This window comes from Schistocerca americana, chromosome 4, assembly GCF_021461395.2.
Source record: "Schistocerca americana isolate TAMUIC-IGC-003095 chromosome 4, iqSchAmer2.1, whole genome shotgun sequence".
Classification (NCBI taxonomy): Eukaryota; Metazoa; Arthropoda; class Insecta; order Orthoptera; family Acrididae; genus Schistocerca; species Schistocerca americana.
In genome coordinates this window covers 797,528,119-797,548,898 of record NC_060122.1, presented here as the reverse complement: position 1 = coordinate 797,548,898, position 20,780 = coordinate 797,528,119, and the positions used below count along the sequence as shown (strand labels likewise).

Here is a 20,780-nt window from a genome sequence, read left to right as displayed (position 1 = left end):
AGAAGGCTAGTTGATCAAGCACTACATAGATACCTACAGTCTTTGGGATAAAACCTAGCTACCTGCCAGCTGGTCATCACTGCAAAGACAAAGTCCAAGTTATTCACATGAGGCAACAATAAAACTGGCCACCTCTCAGAATCCTACAGTGGGCCATCAGCAAGAACTGGCACATATTTAGGAATTCAGTAATTTCTAGAGAAAGTATACCTTTTGTTTTAGCTGTTCAGGTGCTACAGTTGCTCGTGGTCTAGGGTTTACACAACACTGTATAAATGTAAAATGGAGAGTCCAAGGCCATTTCTTCTTTTATTTTTTTAAAACTGAATTATATATGTCTACTAAAAGTATTTGTCTGAAGGAAGTTCAAAGATAATTTGCTTCACTTTCTAACTTATCAATAATAGCAAAACTTCCCGAAACTAGTTACAGTTACAGTTATGGTCTCTGCTTGAGATTTTCCTCTTCATACAGTTGCCACTGACAACTGGCAGCCTGATGCCAGGTGACACTCACTCAAATGATTGAAGGCACTACACCTTGCGTGTATGGTCTACAGCACACATTCCTGGACTTGCATTGGCAAGCACGAAATTATTTACTGTTACAGCTCAGTTTATAGTGTGAATTATTTTAATAAATTGTGCTAGCACCATGCACAAACAACCACCACTGAAGCAGAGTAAGACATGGGAAACAATGAAGTACGTTATTTAACACTGTGGGCAAATGATGATGATGATGATGATGACCAAAGAAGGGAAAGCAGAAAGGTGGGAGGAGTATATAGAGGGTCTATACAAGTGCGATGTACTTGAGGGCAATATTATGGAAATGGAAGAGGATGTAGATGAAGATGAAATGGTAGATATGATACTGTGTGAAGAATTTGACAGAGCACTGAAAGACCTAAGTCAAAACAAGGCCCCAGGAGTAGACAACATTCCATTAGAGCTACTGATAGCCTTGGGAAAGCCAGTCATGACAAAAACTCCTCCATCTGGTGAGCAAGATGTATGAGACAGGCAAAATACCCGCAGACTTCAAGAAGAATGTAATAATTTCAATCCCAAAGAAAGCAGGTGTTGACAGCTGTGAAAATTACCTATCAGTTTAATAAGTCACGGTTGCAAAGTACTAAATGAATTCTTTACAGACGAATGAAAAAACTGGTAAACGCCGACCTCGGGGAAGATCAGTTTGGATTCCATAGAAATGTTGGAACACACGAGGCAACACTGACCCTGACTGATCTTCGAAGATAGGTTAAGGAAAGGCAAACCTATGTTTCTAGCATTTGTAGACTTAGAGAAAGCTTTTGACAATGTTGACTGGAATACTCTCTATCAGATTCTGAAGGTGGCAGGGGTAAAATACAGAGAGCGAAAGGCTATTTACAAAAATGTTCAAATGTGTGTGAAATCTTATGGGACTTAACTGCTAAGGTCATCAGTCCCTAAGCTTACACACTACTTAACCTAAATTATCCTGAGGACAAACACACACACTCATGCCCAAGGGAGGACTCGAACCTCTGCCGAGCTCAGCCGCACAGTCCATGACTGCAGCGCCTTAGACTGCTCAGCTAATCCTGCGCGGCGGCCATTTACAATTTGTGCAAAAACCAGATGGCAATAATAAGAGTTGAGGGGCTTGAAAAGGAAGCAGTGGTTGAGAAGGGAGTGGGACAGTGTTGTAGCCTGTCCCTGATGTTATTCAATCTGTATATTGAGCAAGAAGTAAAGAAAACACAAAAGAAAAATTTGGAGTAGGAATTAAAATCCACGGAGAAGAAATAAAAACTTTAAGGTTTGCTGACAACATTGTAATTCTGTCAGAGACAGCAAAAGACCTGGAAGATGAGCTGAACGGAATTGACAGTTTCTTGAAAGGAGGATATAAGATGGACATCAATAAAAGCAAAACAAGGATAATGGAATGTAGTCAAATTAAATCGGCAGATGCTGAGGGAATTAGATTAGCAAATGAGACATTTAAAGTAGTAAATGAGGTTTGTTATTTGGAGAGCAAATAACTGATGATGGTCGGAGCAGAGAAGATGCAAAACATAGACTTGCTACGGCAAGGAAAGTGTTTCTGACGAAGAGAAATTTGTGAACATTGAGTATATAATTAAGTCAGGAAGTCTCTTCTGAAAGTATTTGTATGGAATGTAGCCATGTATGGAAATGAAACATGGACAATAAACTGTTTAGACAAGAAGAGAATAGAAGCTTTTGAAATGTGGTGCTACAGAAGAATGCTCAAGATTAGATGGGTAGACCACATAACTAAAGAGGAGGTACTGGATAGAATTGGGGAGAAGAATAATTTGTGGCACAGCTTGACAAGAAGAAGGGATTGGTTGGTAGGACACATTCTGAGGCATCAAGGGATCACCAATTTAGTACTGGAGGGAAGCGTGGAGGGTAAAAATCTTAGGGAGACACCAAGAGATGAATACACTAAGCAGATTCAGAAGGATGTAAGTTGCAGTAGTTATTCGGAGATGAAGAGGCTTGCACAGGATAGAGTAGCATGGAGAGCTCCATCAAACCAGTCTCTAGACTTAAGACCACCACCACCACCACCACCACCACCACCACAACAACAACAACAACAACAACAACAACAATAATAATAATGTAGCAGGTTGCCACATAACTTTACAGTGTTCCTGTTCGATGTGCTGGCATGCAGGTTGCAATAAATGTATGTTCAATTATCATATTTCATTTCAAGATCCAGTATTATTCTTGCAGTGATGTACTGGATGTTGTGTGTATGAAGGTTAGGAGGATTGTTGTTTGTGTGTTAGAAAACAGAGTGTCTCATGGAAAATGTATCACATGTGACATCTTGATCACTTTGGATTTAATAGAGGTGTGAAAGCAGCAGGGGCAGCTCGAAATAATTTTGCCATGTATAGGGCAACTGCCATAGAAGAAATCATGGCAAACTGGTTTGTTTTCTGTTACAATGGTAGAATGGGTGTCACTGAATGATAGTAACATGCTTAGAACAGTAATAGTAGGAAAGAGAATGCTAGAATGGAAATAGTTATCAATGTATGCCATCTGAATGAAATTGTGGTTTCATGAAATTACTAGTCTGACAACACGGGAAATACACTGGCCAGCCAAACAATTATGGACACTTGTTTAGTAGCATGCTTATCCACCTTTGGAACACAATACACCAGCAATTCCATGTGGCATGGATTCAACAAGGTCTTGGTTTTCAGAACGTTAAGTCTAAAAGTCTACACACAGGTTACACTATTCAGTAAATTACGGTTCAGTGGTGTGTGAGCACAGAGCTGGTGCCTGATGGTGTCCCAGTTGTGTCAATTACTTTCAGATCAGGCGAATTTGGAGACCACGATGTCAACATGAGTTCACCATAATGCCCCTCAAACCACTGTAGCATGATTCCAGCCTTGTGACATGGATACTTATCCTTCTATGAGATGCCATCATTGTTACTGGAGAAGACATTGAGCAGGAGGGATGCAGGTAAACCAGAATGTTGTTCTTGTGGTCAATAGATGTCAGGGTGTCTTTAGTTGCTACCACAGGACACATGGAAGCTCAGATGAATGTCCTGCATATTACAATACTACCCCCACCAGCCTGTGTCAATGGTGCAGAAAGTGTTTCGGACAGTCATTCATCTGGATGATAGCATATGTGGACACAAATGACATGGCGTATCAATAAATATGATTCATCCAATCAGGCATCCTGTTTCCATTGATCCACACACCTCCTCAATGTCCCTTGTCCACTGCAATTGTAACTGGCAATGTTGTCGGCTCAACATGGGGACATGCAGTGTAATGCCGGAAATGCATATCCTCCTATTTCCATCTATTGTACTATAAATGTTTTCCTCATTTTGTTACCTGAAGATATGACATTTCTGTGTCTTTATATATTCTAATTGTTTTACAATATATACACATCAAACGAAAGCGTTGGTATGTTGATAGAGACACTAACAAACACAAACACACACACAAAATTCAAGCTTTCACAACCAACAGTTGCTTCATCAGAAAAGAGGGAAGGAGAGGGAAAGACGAAAGGAAGTGGGTTTTAAGGGAGCGAGTAAGGAGTCATTCCAATCCCGGGAGCGGAAAGACTTACCTTAGCGGGAAACACGCACATATATCCATCTGCACATATACAGACACAAGCAGACGTATGTAAAGGCAAAGAGTTTGGGCAGAGATATCAGTCGAGGCGGAAGTACAGAGGCAAAGATGTTGAATGACAGGTGAGGTATGAGCAGCAGAAACTTGAAATTAGCGGAGGTTGAGGCCTGGTGGGTAACGGGAATAGAGGATATATTGAAGGGCAAGTTCCCATCTCCGGAGTTCTGATAGGTTGGTGTTAGTGGGAAGTATCCAGATAACCCAGACGGTGTAACACTGTGCCAAGATGTGCTGGCCGTGCACCAAAGCATGTTTAGCCACAGGGTGATCCTCATTACCAACAAACACTGTCTGCCTGTGACCATTCATGCGAATGGACAGTTTGTTGCTGGTCATTCCCACATAGAAGGCTTCACAGTGTAGGCAGGTCAGCTGGGAAATCACGTGGGTGCTTTCACACGTGGATCTGCCTTTGATCGTGTACACCTTTTGGGTTACAGGACTGGAGTAAGTGGTGGTGGTGGGAGGGTGCATGGGACAGGTTTTACACCGGGGGCAGTTACAAGGGTAGGAGTCAGAGGGTAGGGAAGGTCATTTGGGGATTTCATAGGGATGAACCAAGAGATTACTAAGGTTAGGTGGACAGTGGAAAGACAATCTTGGTGGAGTGGGGAGAATTTCATGAAGGATGGATCTCATTTCAGGGCAGGATTTGAGGAAGTCGTATCCCTGCTGGAGAGCCACATTCAGAGTCTGATCCAGTCCCGGAAAGTATCCTGTCACAAGTGGGGCACTTTTGTGGTTCTTCTGCGGGAGGTTCTGGGTTTGAGGAAGTGGCTCTGATTAATTGCTTCTGTACCAGGTCAGGAGGGTACTTGTGGGATGCGAAAGCTGTTTTCAGGTTGTTGGTGTAATGGTTCAGGGATTCAGGACTGGAGCAGATTCGTTTGCCATGAAGACCTAGGCTGTAGGAAAGGGACCGTTTGATGTGGAATGGGTGGCAGCTGTCATAATGGAGGTACTGTTGCTTGTTGGTGGGTTTGATGTGGACGGACGTGTGAAGCTGGCCATTGGACAGATGGAGGTGAACGTCAAGGAAAGTGGCATGGGATTTGGAGTAGGACCAGGTGAATCTGATGGAACCAAAGGAGTTGAGGTTGGAGAGGAAATTCTGGAGTTCTTCTTCACTGTGAGTCCAGATTATGAAGATGTCATCAATAAATCTGTACCAAACTTTAGGTTGGCAGGCCTGGGTAACCAAGAAGGCTTCCTCTAAGCGACCCATAAATAGGTTGGCATACAAGGGGGCCATCCTGGTACCCATGGCTGTTCTCTTTAATTGTTGGTATGTCTGGCCTTCGAAAGTGAAGAAGTTGTGAGTCAGGATGAAGCTGGCTAAGGTAATGAGGAAAGAGGTTTTAGGTAGGGTGGCAGGTGGTCGGTGTGAAAGGAAGTGCTCCATCACAGCGAGGCCCGGAATATTTGTGTATAAGGAAGTGGCACCAGCAACAAACTGTCCATTTGCATGAACGGACACAGGCAGACAGTGTTTGTTGGTAATGAGGATCACCCTGTGGCTAAACACGCCTTGGTGCACGGCCAGCACATCTTGGCACAGTGTTACACCGTCTGGTTAATCTGGATACTTCCCACTAACACCAACCTATCAGAACTCCGGAGATGGGAACTTGCCCTTCAGTATATCCTCACTTCTCGTTATCCGCCAGGCCTCAACCTCCGCTAATTTCAAGTTGCCGCCACTCATACCTCACCTGTCTTTCAACAACATCTTTGCCTCTTTACTTCCGCCTCGACTGACATCTCTGCCCAAACTCTTTGCCTTTACAAATGTCTGCTTATGTCTGTGTACGTGCGGATGGATGTGACTCCTTACCCTCTCCCTTAAAACCCACATCCTTTCGTCTTTCCCTCTCCTTCCCTCTTTCCTGATGAAGCAACCGTTGGTTGCGAAAGCTGGAATTTTGTGTGTATGTTTGTGTGTCTATCGACCTGCCAGCGCTTTTGTTTGGTAAGTCACATAATCTTTGTTTTTAGATATATTTTTCCCACGTGGAATGTTTCCCTCTATTTTATATATATATATATATATATTTGTTTTGTAAATACTATTTGTATTCAGAATGAGATTTTCACTCTGCAGCGGAGTGTGCACTGATATGAAACTTCCTGGCAGATTAAAACTGTGTGCCAGACCGAGACTCGAACTCGGGACCCGAGGTCCCGAGTTTGAGTCTCGGTCGGGCACACAGTTTTAATCTGCCAGGAAGTTTCACTTTGTATTTTTATGCTGGGTCTTGCCTAGGAAAAACTATGCTATCGAACGATTACATCGATAGGTCGTGTGGAAAACCAAAGTGTGTATGATCTTTGGTAGTGTTGGCTCTGCTGCGTGGAGCGCGGGCAGTGCAGAGTCTGGCTGGAGTAGGGTGGTGGAGCAGGTGTGTTGAGTGACGCTCCCATGAGTTGCCTCGCTTTTGGGGTTTTGCAGCATGTAACTGCGCTCGACTTGCTACAATAGTTTCTGGCACGGTTTTCGTGGATGGGAAACATTAGGTGGCACACATCAAGAGCCCGTTTCGCCTGGTGACCATGTCGAGAAGAAGGCGCGCCAACATCCAGCTTCTGCAACAGCGACGGGCGGCATTGTCGCCACCTCCTCGATTGACTACTTCAAACCTTCAATCAACCAACAAGGAAGACGGAAGGCACGTAAAGTTTAGAAATATATGGCAGACCTCAGCTTTTCAAACTGTTCCATTTGCATCACTAAAATACAGCAACTTAGCATGACTCTTTGTTGTTCACTGTCTCAACTGCATTACCAAGCAGGGTCCCTTTCTTTTCCGAAATGAACCCGAGTGTCATTGAAATTCAAACGCCAGCATTAAAGTAATATCATTCCATTTCATTGCTTTAATTTCAAAGTTCAGTTAAAGTATTCATAGCTGGCTTCATTACCCAAACAGAACTATATTTAGGTTGCACAAGCACAAATTAAGAGTGCGGGTTTTGTTACCATATTTTAGCTTACATGTGACTGCATCTCAGCTTGGTACGTACTAAATTTTACTACTGTTAATTGTTCAAAATCATTTAATTCAAGTTCAAAGTTAAATCTCTTATTTCTAAATTGCATAGATTCAAGTTGCTTTTGAGATGATTGTTGAGGTAGCCCATGACTAACCCTATTTAATTTAATTTCGTAGTGCTTCCGAAACAAAGTTCACTATTAATTTCAGTCACTAAATTAACTTTCAATTTTCCGGTTTTATTAATTCTTTTGCTAAATTAAGTCAGAGTGTAGCAAAATTTATTACTTCTGACAAACATTCAGTTTTCACACAACATGTGTCAACCTTCAGTTGCCACGCTTTTAATGCTAATTACATGTGCATTAACCTTTCTTTTTCAGTTATTCTAGTAGTTGTCCATAGGACTGGTGACCGTAGTTTTCCCGAAATATCAAATATCTAATCAACGCCAGTTAGTTGTTAACACAACGACTGCACATTTACTTTCTTCATCAACTTTACCCTTTTTCAAAATTAATTTCCACCAATTTCATTTGCATTTTTCCTTTCATTTAGATGTAACCCTTTCCTCCCTCTTTACCAACAGATTAACTTCGGTGACGATTGCTTTTCCCAAATTTCTATTAGGTACACGCGGTTTAATTTTTCACTGTCATTAAGGTCGATAAGTGAGGGGGAGGTTACAGCAGGGGTTATGTGCTATGGAGCCCCATGTTCAACCACCTGTACTGAACCGCTTGCTGACATTTCAACCATTCCTAAATCGATGGTCACATGCCCCCTAACAAACATATGCCCTCTCCTGTGAGCGTGAACTCACCTACACTCCAGACCTGCAGCTCCATTGAGCTTCAAACTCCACCTCTCTAATGGCGCTCTCTCCCCTGGATCTTTCATGTAGTGGACATCACAGAACTGATCTCGGGAATTGACATCTTATCTCACAACCAACTGTCTCCAAATGTCATTCTAGGTTCTCTGTTTCACCACACCTCTAAATCTCACATCCCATGTGACCATGCTCCGCCACCTGCTCTGAGTGTAAACACTGTTAATTGTTTAGTGCATAAGTGCACGGCTGTCGCGAGCAGTACTTGTGCAACTGTGAATCGTGTCTGGGCAGAAAGTGTCAAGACATGTGCCCACTGCTGTGAAAATGCCATTTTGAAATATCGCATTGCACACGCAAGGACGAGCTTGCCGTGATTATCGCCCGCATCAATTCACACTGCTCGGCAGTGCCGACACCCGAGCCTTCATCTGCCGCACCTGACAGCTTCACCGACAACAGCACACAGGTTAACAACACCACACTTATCTCGTGTGACTCCAGTATGAACTGCAGTGTTACCCTCGCCTCCCCCACCCGCATCAAGTTTGTTCCGCATCTCATCTGTTTCACAAACTGAAGCTCATGTGCCTCACGACAACCCAGCCATCTGGGCTCCGACCCCAACCACCGCCACCACACGTGTGCCCACCCAGTGTGTTGGTAAACATTCCCCCCCCTTCTTGTGCCTCCTTGCACAGCTCGCTCCATAGCTCCACGCGTGCTAGCAGCACTGCCACTGCCAAGGGCACCTCTCTCGCAAACTACAGACAATAGACAACCTCTACGCACACCATTCACACCTGTCACACGCTCGGCACTCACAAACTGCCAACATAACAAACATGTGACATTTCATTGCCATTACCCTCTCGAGTAGAGAACTACACTGTTTCCAAGCCATGCGCCCCTAATAAATCAACCAACGCCACACCCTGCCTGCGTGCAGTCATCGAACATTTGGTTTCCACCATCATAAATGGAACTGTTCATCATATCATCACATCCGAGGGCACACCTATTCACCAAAAGGCCCACAGCCTTGACCCACCCAAGTTACGCTCGGCTCGCCAGCAAATACAGGAACTTATTGAGGCAGGAATTTTACAGCCCTCCGATAGTAACCCGTGAACAGGATGGCTTCTTTCGTATGTGTGGCGATTACAGACTCTTGAATGCTAGAATTATCCAGCACCGAACATTTCCGCTTCATTCACCTTCTTGCAGGTGCTACAATTTTCAGTGTACTGGATTACAAATGCACTTATCACCAAATCCCAGTTGCACCTGACGATATTCCGAAAACGGCAATTATCACTCCTTGTGGGTTGTACGAGTACCATTTCATGCCATTTGGGTTAAAAAATGCCGCCGAGACATGTCAATGCTTTATTGACTCTCTCTCGCTCCAGTTTGATTTCTGTTTTGTATATCTCGACAATATCTTGATCTTCAGCAAATTCACGCAAGATCGCGAACACCACATGGCGATAGTAAAGGACACTCTCTCATCTAACGGAGTCGAGGTTAACACTGACAAACTGCAACTACACCAATGACTTGTCCAATTCTTGGGGTACACAGTCTTGGCCGTCGGTATACACCCCCCTGAATCGAAGGTGCAACCAATCTTATCCATTCCACTCCCTACAACATACAAAGAGCTCCAACGGTTCCTGGGAATGATAAACTGCTACCATCGTCATTTGCCTGCAGCAGCTGACACCCAGGCCGCCCTCACTAAAGCCCTCAGCAGCAAGCAAATTCAGGGACATGCCCCGTTCTGTGGACAGAACCAATGCACGCAGCCTTTCAGGCCCTGAAGCACTCTCTCGCACAAGCCATCACCTTCGCTCATCCAATCTCGGATACTGAACTCTTCAAACAATGCCACAACTATGTGGTCATGCTACTTCAGTTCTTTTAGAAGAAGCTTCCACGCACCCAACAAAAATACTCAGCCTTCAACCGTGAACCTTTAGCAGTTCACACTTCTGCCCCTACGTCGAGGGCCGAGCTTTCCACATCCTGACCGACCATAAGCCAGTAGCAGATGCCATATGCAAGCCCCCTCTCGGCCCTCCTCCCCATCACTTTTAGCATTTTGATTTCATCTCTCAGTTCTCTACTGATGTCTGCCATATCAAAGGCGCTGACAACATCGTTGCAGATTTCCTTTTCCGCATTAGTGCCATCTCAATGGTCATCGACCTTTCTGACCTCTCGTCCTTACAGAACCAGGATGAGGATACACAGCAACTCCTCAACAGCACATCCACTTCGTTGTCTTTCACCAAAGCAAAATTCCCCGGGCGTCTGCGAGGAAGTCTGGTGCGACTCTTCCACTGGTACCCTTCGATCCCTCATCCTCACTCCCCTCCACCATTCAATGTTTCACACACCACATTGTCTAGCACACCCCGGAATTATGTCATCGACATGCCTCGTGTCCGAATGATTTGTGTGGTGAGACATGAAGTGCGATTGTCAGACCTTGGCCCGGAATTGCGTCACCTGCCAGTGCAACAAAGTCACCAGGCACACTGTTCCACCTCTTCACAAATTCGACATACCATCTGGCCACTTTCACTATGTGCATCTGGACCTGACTGGCCCCCTTCCCCCCCCCCCCCCCCCCTCCCTCCTCAGAGGGCTTCCGTTATGTTCTTTCATGCATCGATTGTTTATCTCGGTGGGTAGAGGCCGTACCTCTCACCAACATAACCATCAAAACTGTGGCTAAGGCTTTTGTTTCTTCCTGGATTTCCCTCTTTGCATGCCCCGCTACAGTCACCACTGACCAGGGCCGGCAGTTTGAATCAGCACTCTCTGCCCAACTCTACCAGCTGTGTGGTATCATCAAATGTCACATGACTGCCTACCATCCGCAAGCAAACAGACTGGCAGAATGGTGGCATCGCACTTTCAAGACAGCACTGCAGTGTAATGACAGTCTTTGGACTGAGGCCCTCCTGTGGATACTCCTCGGCCTATGGTCATCTTACAAACCTGATATCAAGGGCACCATGAGTGAGTTCGTGTGTGGTGAAAACCCTGTCCTCTCTGGGGAGCTGTTACAAGCTACCTCCCCCCCCCCCCCCTCTCCCCGACAATCCCACCTCCCTTCCTGACTTTGTAAGCCAGATCCGAATGCATTTTGCAAACATTTCCCTGACCCCTCACCTAGCCATACTACCCCATGCTCTTCCATGCCCTCCGATCTCCTGTCATGCGAGTTCTTTTTTCTCCACGATGACACCATCTGGGCCCCACTCACCCCACCATACTCAGGCCCATATGAGGTCATAAATCGCACTGCTAACACGATGGACATCCAGGTTAAAGGTTTGCTAATCACTGTTTCTCTCCATTGTGTGAGACCTGCACTCTTTGACCCACATCTTTCACACCCGACGACATTATGCAGCCTCCCAGACTGAGGACTCACCCTCAAGCTATGACCCCTCAGAGCTGCTGCTGCAGCCCTCATCTGAACATGCGCCTGCATCACCATCAATGCCGTTCCTCGGGTTCTTGCGCTCCCTCTCTCTCTACCTCCTCCCCCCCTACCCTTCCAGTGGTTCTGCAAACCGATGTCCCACCCAAATGTGTGGAGGATGTCACCATCGTCATTGACAACAACCACATCTTCATCCTGCTGCAGGACAACTCGAGCTACAGTAACCCCCTTAGGGAGGGTTATGGTTCAAATGCTGCCCTCACACGAGGGCCAACGCCTCATTCACCCACATCACCTACAGGAGTCGTCCTCCCAGTGTGGTCCCTGTTGCAACAACCTCCGGATATGGACATCCCCATCACACCACCTCTGTCACTGGTCACGCCCCCTTTCCACTGTGCTCAAACTGTGCACCACACTGGGTGGGTGGGTGTGAAGGGGGGGGGGGGGATGTGCATGTGTGTTTGTGTGTGTGGGAGGGGGGGAGGGAGGGGAGGTTGCTGTGTGGCATCTACAAGTACAAATAACGTATCTCCGCTATCACAAGTTCTTTGTAAACTAAACTCTGTAAACTAATGGCTCTTGCCATCTTGCTTTTCAGTTCACAGTATGATGTGTTGTAATGTGGCTGTTTGAACAAAATATATCGAGTCTTACGACATTAAGTGTGTTTTTCTTGGGCTAAAACCCAACAGAAATCCCACAGAGTATTAGGTAGAGCTTTTTTGGGTATTACTGTCTATGTGAATGATACTTTGTTTTCAAGTTCAAATTGAGAAGATAATCATTATTTAATAAACAGTATTTTTGCAGCTCTGAATAAAGGAGCATTGAAACTAGAATTGTTGAACAAACAAAATTCCTTGGAAATGTCATTAGTGATCAAGGAATAAAACCAGATCCTGAAAAGCTAATGGTCACATACAGATTTATTGCACCCACAAATTATTAACATTTAAGAACACGTTTGAGTCTGGTTTACATCACAAATAAGTGAGTGGGTTTTTGTTTGATAATCCTCTTCTCAAGCAGCAGTGTAAACAAATGATACCTGGGCACGAACCAACCAAATTGAGGAAGTCTTTAGAGAACTAAAACAATAACTGTTTAATGAGAAGATACTACATCACTGAGACTCAGTGTGGCGTCTTGTCTCTTATAGACTTATATTTTGGACAGAAATTTGCCAAAAACAACTACTTCAGAAGGAGTGGTAGAGTGCTGGACTTATTGGAATGTTGCCACTATCATTGATTGATTACAACATGTCAGAATTGTGTGCACATCAAATAATTTGATGTTGGTCACACAAAGGAATGACATCTTTGGCTCACACAATTTCAAAAAATTTGAGAAACACCAGAATGGAATTTAAAGCCCACCACTCACCATATAGGTCGATTAATTTATTGTATGGGTCTGCAAGTTGATGATGCATTTGTGACATGCCTAACACAATAACAGTGCAGAGAACACAGAGAAGTCGAAAACCTTTTTGGCAATCATTTTATACCAAAAAGGAACATAACTAAGTGATTAATGCTCAACCAACAATTACAACGGGAAGGACAATCTGCAGACAACTTCAATACTGGACTGTATGCCCTAGCTGAATGTTGTGAATGTGATACCACACATTTTCATCTACATCCATACTACACAACCTGCAGTGAAGTGCATGGCAGAGGGCACTTCCCACTGTACCAGTTATCAGGGTTTCTTCTCATTACATTCACATACGGAGTGAGGGAAGAATGACTGTTCAAATGCCTCTGTGCATGTTGTAATTAATCCAATCCTGTAATCACAATCCTGACAGGAGTGATACATAGAGGACTGTAGTATATTTCTAGAACCATCATTCAGAGCCAGTTCTTGGAACTTTGTAAGTAATCTTTAGTGGGATACTTTGCATCTGTCTTCAACTGTCTGCCAGTACAGTTTCTTCAGTATCTCCAATGAATCAAACAAACTGGTGACCATTCGTGTTGACCTTCTCTGCATACATTCAATATCACTATTAGCCCTATCTGGTGCAGGTCCCACAAACATCAGCAATATTCTAGGATGGTTCACATGAATGATTTGTAAGCAATCCCCCTTGCAGACTGATAGCATTTCTGTAGTAGTCTATCAATAAACTTAAGTCTGCCACCTGCTTTACCTACAACTCAGCCTATGTGATCATTCCATTTCATATCCTACAAAGTGTTTCATCCAGGTATTTGTATTAGTTGACTAATTCCAAAAGAGACTTATTGAGACTGTAGTCATAGAACACTAGATTTTTTTCATTTTGTGGAGTTCACAATTTTATATTTTTGAACATTTAAAGCAAGTTTCAATGTTTGCACCACTTTGAATTCTTATCAAGAGCTCTTGAAACTCCAGAAGCTTCTCTTCTCACCTGCTCTTTCCAGAACCACTTCATTTGTGACCTTGTCGATACATTTTATTTTGAGCATGCGTCTATAGCACCACATTTCAAAAGAATTTAGCTTCTGGTCTTCCTCTGTCCCGAGAGTCCATGTTTCACACCCATAGCATGCCACACTCCACACATATGATTTCAAAAATCTTTTCCTGATTTCAAGGCTGATGCTCTTAGATGTTCAGATGTTTTTCTTCTTGTTAAAGGCAGCCTTTGCTTGAGTAATTCTACTTCTCACTTCTGCCTTGCTCCTTCCATCCCTGGTAATATTACTGCCCAGATAAGTAAATTTATCAACTTGTTCAAGCAGTTCATTGCCTACATGAACTTGGACTTTCACTTGATCTTTTTTGTCACATGCCATTACTTTTGTTTTTGCTTTATTAATTCTTATATTATATTCTTCCCCCATAACTTTATCCATTCTGTTCAGTAGGACTACAAGATCAAGTGTTATCCTACATTTAAAAAGGTAATGACATCTAGGATAATAAAATGACTGCTCAAAATGACTATATATAAGGTTAATATTAGGCCAGTGCTTACATATGAATATGAAGCATGGGCGCTAGCCAGCACTGATGAACAACAACTCAGAGAGTTAGAATGAAGAATACTATGCAAAATTTATGGAGGTATCCAAAATAATAATGGTATCTGGAGAGCAAGGACCAATTATGATTTGGATCATCTTATATAAGGAGCTGATATTGTACAGCTAATTAAAAGTAAAAGAAAAGCCTGGCTGGGACATGCCCTAAAGATGCAGGACACAAGAACTACAAAGAGGCTCTTCCAATGGAAACCAACAGGAAGAAGATTAAAACGAAGAGCACATAAGCAACGACTGAATGAAGCAGAAGAAAATATCAAAGCTAGGAGTAAGAGGATGAAGAAGGAAAATAAATGAGAGGGCAAAATAGAAATCTAACTGATTGCTTTGATGCCTGGCATTCAGTATGTCCAGTGAGAAAAGTCTGAGTTTGGTTTTAATGATCAGTGTTTTCAGAATCCATGCTGGTTGGCATGGGCAAGGCCATTCTGTTCAATGAAGATCATTATGGTTGGCCTTTGAATATGTTCTGCTTGTTTATCAGAGATGTATTACAAGGAGTCCCCCACAGAGGTATGATAGGACTGCTATTAAATGATCTGGCCAAATGGGTGAGCAGCAATCTGTAGCTGTATGCTGAGGAGTAAGGAAACGTGTTGAAGTTGAATGACTACGAGGATACGATATGAATTAGGCAAAATTTCTAGTTGTTGTAATGTATGGCAGCTAGCTCTAAATGTAGAAAAATGTAAATTAATGCGGATGAATGAAATAGAATGAGCACATGAGGATTGTGGTAAGGAAGGTGAATGGTCAACTTATGTTTATTGAGGGAATTTGAGGAAGGTGTGGTTCATCAGTAAAGGAGACCGCAAACAGAACACTAGTGTTACACATTGTTGCATACTGTTCAAATGTTTGGGAGCCACAAAAGATTGGATTAAAGAAAGACATCAAAGCAGTTCAAAGATGGACAGTTAGATTTGTTACTGGTAGGTTCAAACAACAAGTAAGTATTACAGAGAAGCTTTGGGAATTCAAATGGGATTCCCTGAGAAAATTTAGAGAACTTGCACTTGAAGCTGACCGCAGAACCATTCTACTGAGGCTAACATACTTCTATTGTAAAGACTACAAAGATAAGATACGAGAAATTAGAGCTCATATGGATGCCTATAGATAGCCATTTTTTCCTCGCTCTAATTGTGAGTGGAACAGGGAGGGGAAAGACTACTAGTGGTACAGGGTAGCATCCACCACACACTGTACAGTGGCTTGTGGAATGTGTATGTAGATACATTAGTAGAGTAAATGGATGTCAAGGATACTGGATGATAGTTTTGCAGATAACTCCTCATAATCTTCTTGCATATGGGTGTGACCTTCGTTTCCTCCCATCTACTGGGCATTCAAAGACAGGTTAACTCAGCTGCAAGTTCAATGTAGAATCTGACAGGGATCCCATCAGCCCATGAAACTCTGTTTGATTTTAGTGACTTTAGCTGTTTTTCAACACCACTGTTATTAACATCTATATCACTCATCTTTGCAGTGGTGAGAGAATTTTCATTTGTACACTCAGATTTGAAAACTGAGTACAGTGTTTCTATTTCCTCTTTGCTACCCTCAGTTTCAGTTTCAGGCCCTGTCTCATGCATGAGTGTCTAGTCATTTACTGTGGAACCACTAACAGCCTTTACACATAACCAGAATTTCTTTGGGTTTTGTGAGAGATCTTTCGATAATATTTGCTACCGAAGTTGTCGAAAGCCTCGTGCAGTGCCCTCTTGACAGCCAAACACATTTCATTCAGTATCTCCATATTGCTAGCCCTACGTTTTGCTGTACAACTATTATGCAGCAGTCTCAGTCTCTTTAGAGGTTTCTTTACAGTGACTACACTTGGAGCATCATTCCCATAATGAACTGTACTATTAGGTACATATCTATCAAGTGCATGGTCAACAATTCTTCTAAAGCAAAGCCATGGTTCTTCTACGTGCCCCTTTCATGAGCACAATGTTTTGAGTTATTTACTGACGTACGGCACTAGTCACAATTTCGGTTAAAAAACTGTATGTGTTCATGACCAGAAAACTGCAGAAACCCACTGCAGTCAGCATCTACTGTCATGAAATGAAGTGAACAAGTGAGACCAGTGTTGATTTAAATCCCATTTAAATGTTCAAAATCAGAAATTAGTCATGTGTTTTCTAGACAGGTTAAGACGAAGACTACCTTCAAATAAAAAATGCCAACAAAGAACAACTGAAACTCCTACATACATATCAAAAATCAAACACCACCACAGACAGTGGAAGAAGCAGTGATGCACCACATCACTGTCCAACAAGAACAATGTGCTATAGATAGAAGAAAAAATGTATATATTAAAATATTATTTTACAGATGATATAATTTACCATACAGTGGAAATATTCCACTATACACATTCTTTGCTGCTCATGCCTGCTTTCTACCAACATTCCAGCACACCATTATCTTGTATTTTCTTACTACTTTGAATCTAGCAAGGAATATCCTTTGCTCACTTACCATAAATTTGCCAGACTAAATGCAACCTCTACATTCACTTTGTTTTTATTGCAGTCAAAACTATGTCTTCCAGTCCCTCACCAATGCACCTATTATCTTGCCTCTCCAAATGATTTCCAACATACATCTCTCCATTGCTTTGCAAGCAACCATAAGTTTCTGTATGCTTTTCATGTTAACAACCATTGTCTCAGTTCCATAAATGAAAACTGATGGTACACAATGATTATAAACTTTATTTCGCTGATACATTTGATATTTAATTTTGAAGGCCCTATTTAATGTACCACCCATGCAAATGCATTTCAGTTTATTTCTTTAAATGTCTCTCCAGACATTGTCTTAAACTATCCAAAATACAAAACATGGTTAACTAGTGATATGACTTCATAGTTAATTTGACTACATTCTTTTAAGTGTGTATTGTATTATTTTAGTCTCATATTTTAATAGTTCTATTGAGTCTTAATGTTTGTGCTTTAAGTTTATCTGCACTACAGACAAACAGTTCACAGTCACCAGTAAAATGAAGGTGGTCTGGTATGTTCCTTTAACACATATAGCTGAAATTACGAATAAAAGCTACATTTATAAAGGAACAGAAGCTAGGACTTACCGTACTCTTGCTAACTCTCCTCTTCTTCCATCCAGAGCCACAATGTCAAATCCAATTCTCCTTCCACTCTCACATACTTCCTCTGTGAAGAAGCCTTTAGCTTCAACACCTTTGACTTTCAGTGAATCATATATCTTTTTGATTAAAGTTGTTTTACCAATTCCTGAGTCAAAAAATGAATACAATTAGAAACCTTCTGTCCATCAGACATTGCTGTCAATATTCTCTGCGGACAAATGCTGTGCTGAACAGATCACACAAACTATCACTGTATGAAGAACAAGCACTGAGCGAGTATGGAGGAACAGTCACATTACTGGACTGGCATGTAAAATTTATGGAACTGAATGATCTGAACACTGTCCAAATGTAGGTGACAGTAATATAATAAACAGCTCATCTGTACATTTTGTACATCTACATCTTCATCTACATGTTTACTGTGAAATTCACACTTAAGTGCCTGGCAGAGGGTTCATCGAACCATTTTCATACTACTTCTCTACCATTCCACTCTCGAATGGCTAGTGGGAAAAAGAAACACCTAAATCTTTCTGTTCGAGCTCTGATTTCTCTTATTTTATTATTATGATCATTTATCCCTATGTAGGTGGGTATCAACAAAATATTTTCCCATTCGGAAGAGAAAGTTGGTGATTGAAATTTCGAAAATAGATCTCGTTGCAGTGAAAACCACCTTTGTTTCAGTGACTGCCACCCCAACTCATGTACCATATCAGTGACACTCTCACCCCTATTGCACAATAACATGAAACGAGCTGCCCTTCTTTGCACTTTTTCGATGTCCTCCATCAATCCTACCTGGTAAGGATACCACACTGCATAGCAATATTCCAGCAGAGGACGGACAAGTGTAATGTAGGGTGTCTCTTTAGTGGGTTTGCCGCATCTTCTAAGTGTTCTGTCAACAAAGCGCAGTCTTTGCTTCACCTTCCCCACAATATTATCTATGTGGTCTTTCCAATTTAAGTTGCTCGTAATTGTAATTCCTAGGTATTTAGTCAAATTGACACCCCTTATATTTGTGTGATTTACCGTATAGCCAATTTATCAGATTTCTTTTAGGACCCATGTGGATGACCTCGCACTTTCCTTTGTTTAGTACCAATTGCCACTTTTCACACCATACAGAAATTCTCTCTAGATCATTTTGTAATTAGAATTGTTCGTCTGATGATTTTACTAGATGGTAAATTACAGCGTCATCTGCAAACTGTCTAAGGGGGCTTCTCAGATTATCACCTAGATCATTTATGTAAATCAGGAACAGCAGAGGGCCTATGACACTACCTTGCGGAATGCCAGATATCACTTCTGTTCTACTCGATGATTTACCATCTATCACTACGAACGACCTCTCCGAGAGGAAATCATGAATCCAGTCACACAACTGAGACGATATTCCATACGCATGCAATTTGATTAATAGTCGCTTGTGAGGAACAGTATCAAAAGCCTTCTGGAAACCTAGGAATATGGAATTGATCTGAGATCCCTTGTCGACAGCACTCATTACTTCATGGGAATAACGAGCTAGCTGCGTCGCACAAGAACGATATTTTCTGAATCTGTGTTGGTTATGTATCGATAAGTCATTTTCTTCAAGGTGATTCATAATGTTCGAGTACAGTGTATGCTCCAAAATCCTACCGCAAATTGAGGTCAGTGATGTGGGTCTGTAATTCAATGGGTTACTCCTATTTCCTTTCTTGAATATTGGTGTGACCTGTGCTACTTTCCAGTCTTTAGGAACAGAACTTTTGTCAAGTGAGCGGTTGTATATGATTGCTAAGAAAGGTGCTATTGCATCTGCATACTCTGAAAGGAACCTGACTGGTATACCATCTGGACTGGAAGACTTGCCCTTCTTAAGTGATTTGACTTGTTTCGCAACACCTAAAATATCTACTTTTATGTTGAATTCTGGAATATTTACTTTGTCTTCTTTCGTGAAGGAATTACAGAAAACTGTATTTAGTAACTCTGCTTTAATAGCACCATCATCGGTAACATTTCCATCGCTACTGCGCAGCTACGGTATTGGCTGTTTTTTGCCACTGATGTACTTTAGATACGACCAGAATCTCTTTGGGTTTTCTACCATATTTTGAGACAATGTTTCATTGCGGAAACTATTAAAAGCATCTCGCATTGACGTACACACTAATTTTTGAGCTTCCGTGAAACTTATCCAATCTTGGGGATTTTGCATTGTTCTGAATTTGGCATGCTTTTTTTGCTGCTTCTGCAACAGTTTCTGATGTGTTTTGTGTACCATTGTGGATCAGTAACAGAGGTTGAAAATTGGTGTTTTCTATAAACAGAATAATCTTTGTTCAAATCAGTTGTTCAGGCCAAGGGTATTATTATATAATAATATTTAAACTCCTGCCAGCTTTTAATTCAATAGTTTACACATACTGTTTATATCAAGTGTTGACCTTTTCTGTATGACCAAATGTAACCGAGTTACAAGATTTTACACATAGCGCATTTCAATATAATCAGCAGCTCATCTTAGGCAGTGTTGAGTACTTCTTCCAATCAGCACAACCATTCCTCCAACATAGGTGAAGTAAAGATGGAATCAAGCTGGTGCAACATTTAGCAGTCATACTTAAACCATCCAAACCAAAGGATTTGAAATAACTCCAATATTTTCAACACAAGTTAAAATTGTTAAATAATTTTATAGCCCACATTGCAGACATTACTTGTCCACTCAACTGGCTGTGAATGAAGTGTATCAGGTTAATTGGATAACAGAACACAAAACTTATAGCCTCTAAAAAATAAATTAAAGTTGTCTCTATGCCTAGTGAATCACACATAAGGTAAATAATCAACTCTCTAAACACTTGCTTTACATAAGATGTAATAGCACTAAGACTAAGATAGGTCCAAGCTGTAATTGGTTTCATCTCTGAAACGTAGATATTACACATTTACTCACATTGAGTAGTAGATCTTAGTCTTCATTTCATATCCACCTTTATGGGAGTATATAACATGGTCATAGACCATGAACTCCTTAGAACTCATTTTGGTCCCCAATCTCAAGATCTGAAGATAATAAAACAGAACCTCCAATATTGGGCCCTGTTT

At 42.0% G+C, this 20,780-nt stretch overlaps 1 protein-coding gene across 1 annotated transcript in view; it reads right to left on the bottom strand.

Moving 5' to 3' along the window:
• The window catches only part of LOC124612885 (cancer-related nucleoside-triphosphatase homolog), a 77,942-nt gene that overhangs the window by 37,490 nt on the left and 19,672 nt on the right, over nt 1–20,780 (bottom strand). The window contains exon 2 of the mRNA XM_047141334.1: nt 17,655–17,817. Coding sequence (XP_046997290.1) covers nt 17,655–17,817 — 163 coding nt within the window. The remainder of the gene's footprint in view (nt 1–17,654; nt 17,818–20,780) is intronic.